At 35.3% G+C, this 3856-nt stretch overlaps 1 protein-coding gene across 1 annotated transcript; it reads left to right on the top strand.

Moving 5' to 3' along the window:
- The first annotated feature begins 2705 nt into the window (after positions 1-2705).
- On the top strand, positions 2706-3653 carry LOC120853285 (olfactory receptor 4F6-like). The gene has a single exon (XM_040227021.1). The coding sequence runs from the start codon at positions 2715-2717 to the stop codon at positions 3651-3653; it is 939 nt and encodes a 312-aa protein (XP_040082955.1). The 5' UTR covers positions 2706-2714.
- Positions 3654-3856: the final 203 nt, after the last annotated feature.

The raw sequence follows: 3856 nt of genomic DNA, 5'->3' as shown, positions 1-3856 counted from the left end.
CAAATTATTCTGTTTGTAAACCTTCTTAATAAATCATCCTTTAGCTCTCTATGCTCTTGGATGTTTTTATCCAAAAATCTAATATAAATATGATAGCTGTACTGAAAGATATTTAAAATCTAAAGGATTTTTCAAGTTCTAAAAAATAAAAGTCAACTACTGTACTATGCAATCTGTTTACTTTTCATATACTTAGTATTATAAATAAAATTATTACCAATGCTATTATAAATTTCTATTACTTATTTTAATAACTATAATATTTCCTTCATAACAGAATTAAACCTAATGTTTGACATCTAAATTGTTCAAAGTTTTATCAACTGTAAAGTATGACAAACATTTTTGTGCAAAAATCTTTTTTGATACAAATAGAATTTCACAAGGAGTACTACTGCACCAAGTGCATTCAAGATTCTTGACACGATTTCAAAATATTTTCTTTAATAATCTTTAGTTCCTTTTTTAATTGGTGGAAAATTGCTTTATCTTGTTGTGTTGTTTTCTGCCATATTCATGCACACTCTTGAGCCTCCCTCCATTCCTCCCAACCCCCACCTCTAGGTCATCAGGGAGCACAAAGCTGGGCTCCTTGTGTTATATGGCAACATCCCACTATCTATTTTACACATGATAGTGTATATATGTCCATGCTACTTTCTCAATTCGTCCTACCCTTACCTTCCCTCTGTGTGTCAAGTCCCTTCTCTGCTATGTTCATCAGTACCATTTCAAAATATTTTCTTAATTTTAGTCTATATTTCTATCAGTGGTGTATGAATGTGCCTATTTTAATGAGTGTTGGTTTTGACAACAATAACTATAAAACCTTTTTAACTTAATAGAAAAATAATAGCTTTATATTTGATTTGATTTGATTTCTGAGGAATATACATATATATATATATATATATACAAAAAATATATATAGTTTACTTTTCTGAATTCTCTCTTCATATCATTTGTCCATTTATCTATTAGGTCTCAGAGGTTTTATTAAATTATTTGAACTTTTTTTAATATAAATTTATTTATTTTAATTGGGGGTTAATTACTTTACAATATTGTATTGGTTTTGCCATACATCAACATGTATCTGCCACAGATATACACGTGTTCCCTATCCTGAAACCCCCTCCCTACTCCCTCCCCATACCATCCCTCTGGGTCGTCCCAGTGCACCAGACCCAAGCATCCAGTATCATGCATCGAACCTGGACTGGCAATTTGTTTCATATATGATATTATACATGTTTCAATGCCATTCTCCCAAATCATCCCACCCTCTCCCTCTCCCACAGAGTCCAAAAGACTGTTCTATATTGTTTATAATATCCAGGACATAGAAGCAACCTAGATGTCCATCAGCAGATGAATGGATAAGAAAGCTGTGGTATGTATACACAATGGAGTATTACTCAGCCATTAAAAAGAATACATTTGAATCAGTTCTAATGAGGTGGATGAAACTGGAGCCAATTATACAGAGTGAAGTAAGTCAGAAAGAAAAACACCAATACAGTATACTAATGCATATATACGGAATTTAGAAAGATGGTAATGATAACTCTGTATGTGAGACAGCAAAAGAGACACAGATGCATAGAACAGTCTTTTGGACTCTGTGGGAGAGGGAGAGGGTGGGATGGTTTGGGAGAATGGCATTGAAACATGTATAATATCATGTAAGAAACGAATCGCCAGTCTAGGTTCAATGCAGGGTGCAGGATGCTTGGGGCTGGTGCACTGGGATGATCTGGAGGGATGGTGTGGGGGGGGGGGGGGGGAGGGGGCTTCGGGACTGGGAACACATGTACACCCGTGGCGGATTCATGTTGATGTGTGGCAAAGCCAATACAATATTGTAAAGTAAAATAATAATAATAATAATAAATTTTTTAAAAATGAACTTTTAAAAAATATTATGAAGATATCAATCTTTTGTTTGTCTATGGTACTTCAAATTCATGTAAGATTTTTAAGGTAGATTGTTTTTAAGTACATGTAGGAAATAGCCTTCAGAGGTATCTTAACAGTTATTATGCATGTCTAAACTCATTTCTAATATGTGTGGTATATCAGATGGTAAAGAATCTGCCTGCAATACAGGAGATCCAGGTTCAATCCTTGGATCAGGAAGATCCCCTGGAGAAGGAAATGTCAACCCACTTCAGTATTCTTGCCTAGGGAATTTCATGCACAGAGGAGCCTGGTGGGCTACAGAGGTCACCAAAAGTTGAACATAACTGAGTGACTAACACTTTTCATATTCATTTCTAACTTCTATTTAACTTTATTGTTCATTATTATATTTTTTAAGTTATCTATTTTTTAATCATTTTATATGCTTTTATACCCTCTTCCAATTTTCTGGGATTCAGTATTTTTGTTTTTAACTTTTATTATTTTACTTCATCTGTATTCCTTGAGTTTATGTTATACATTCTTTCCTAACACCATAAATTGTCTCATTGCTCACATATTCAAATAAATAGGATCATTTAAAGTAAAAGATTGTCTCTGAGTGAAGCTTGGTTGTATTCAATATTTTATACCCTGGTTCCCATTATTTTGTAAGTAGTCTATAATCAATTAAGTTAAAGGACCAACTTTAAATTATCAACATTTAACACAACAGTTAAGTTGTATTAAGTTGATCCCTCCTTTTTTTTTTGTTGCAGGTCACTTGACAGTCTTCTCTTCTTTATGATTCAATGGACCAAGTAAATGGCTCTGTGGTAACTGAATTTGTGTTACTGGGAATTACACAATCCTTAGGGATGCAGTTTTTACTTTTTCTCTTCTTCTCTGTATTGTATTTGGGGATTATTCTGGGAAACCTCTTCATTGTGGTCACAGTGATTTTTGATTCCCTCTTACATACCCCCATGTATGTTCTGTTGGCCAACCTATCACTCATTGACCTAGCCCTTTCATCCACCACAGTTCCCAGGATGATCTCTGATCTTTTCAGTGACTGTCAAATCATTTCTTTCCACAACTGCATGCTACAAATGTTCTTTATCCATGTCACAGGAGGAGTGGAGATGCTGCTGCTCATAGCCATGGCATATGACAGGTACACAGCAATCTGCAAGCCTCTCCATTATCTAACTATTATGAATCCCAAAATGTGCATGTTTCTAGTAGTTGCTGCTTGGATAATTGGAGTGATTCATGCTGTGTCTCAGTTTGTCTTTGTCATAAATTTACCCTTCTGTGGACCTAATAATGTGGGGAGCTTTTATTGTGATTTTCCTCGGGTTATTAAACTTGCATGCATAGATACTTACAAACTAGAATTTGTAGTCACTGCCAACAGTGGTTTCATATCTATGGGCACCTTCTTTCTCTTAATTATATCATACATCTTTATTCTGATCACTGTCCGACGACATTCTTCAAAACATTTATCCAAAGCATTCTTCACTCTGTCAGCTCACATCACTGTAGTGTTTTTGTTTTTCCTTCCATGCATGTTTCTCTATGTATGGCCTTTCCCTACAAAGTCACTGGATACATTTTTTGCCATTGTGGACTTTGTTGTCACCCCCATCTTAAATCCTGCCATATATACTTTAAGGAACAGAGATATGAAGGTGGCAATGACAAGGCTAAGTCAACAGCTTGTAAACTCTAGGGAAGTGACATGAGAGATTTCATTGATGAGAGCACAAGATGAATGTCATGAATCATCAAGACCCTCGTGGTCACCATGAACACTATAGAATGTGTTCATTTTCATTATTGCTTTTAAAAACTGAGAAATTGGTGCTTCCCTAGTGGTTCAATGGTAAACAGTTCACCTGCCAATGGAGGGGACATGGGTTTGACCCCTGATCCTGGAGGATCCCAC

This window comes from Oryx dammah, unplaced genomic scaffold (assembly GCF_014754425.2).
Source record: "Oryx dammah isolate SB20612 unplaced genomic scaffold, SCBI_Odam_1.1 HiC_scaffold_26, whole genome shotgun sequence".
Lineage (NCBI taxonomy): Eukaryota > Metazoa > Chordata > Mammalia > Artiodactyla > Bovidae > Oryx > Oryx dammah.
The sequence above is the reverse complement of the archived record's forward strand: the minus strand, read 5'-3'. Positions and strand labels throughout refer to the sequence as shown.

What these genes read in the sequence shown, in the direction of transcription:
- LOC120853285 (XM_040227021.1), top strand. Translation starts at nt 2,715, where the DNA reads ATGGACCAAGTAAATGGCTCTGTGGTAACTGAATTTGTGTTACTGGGA.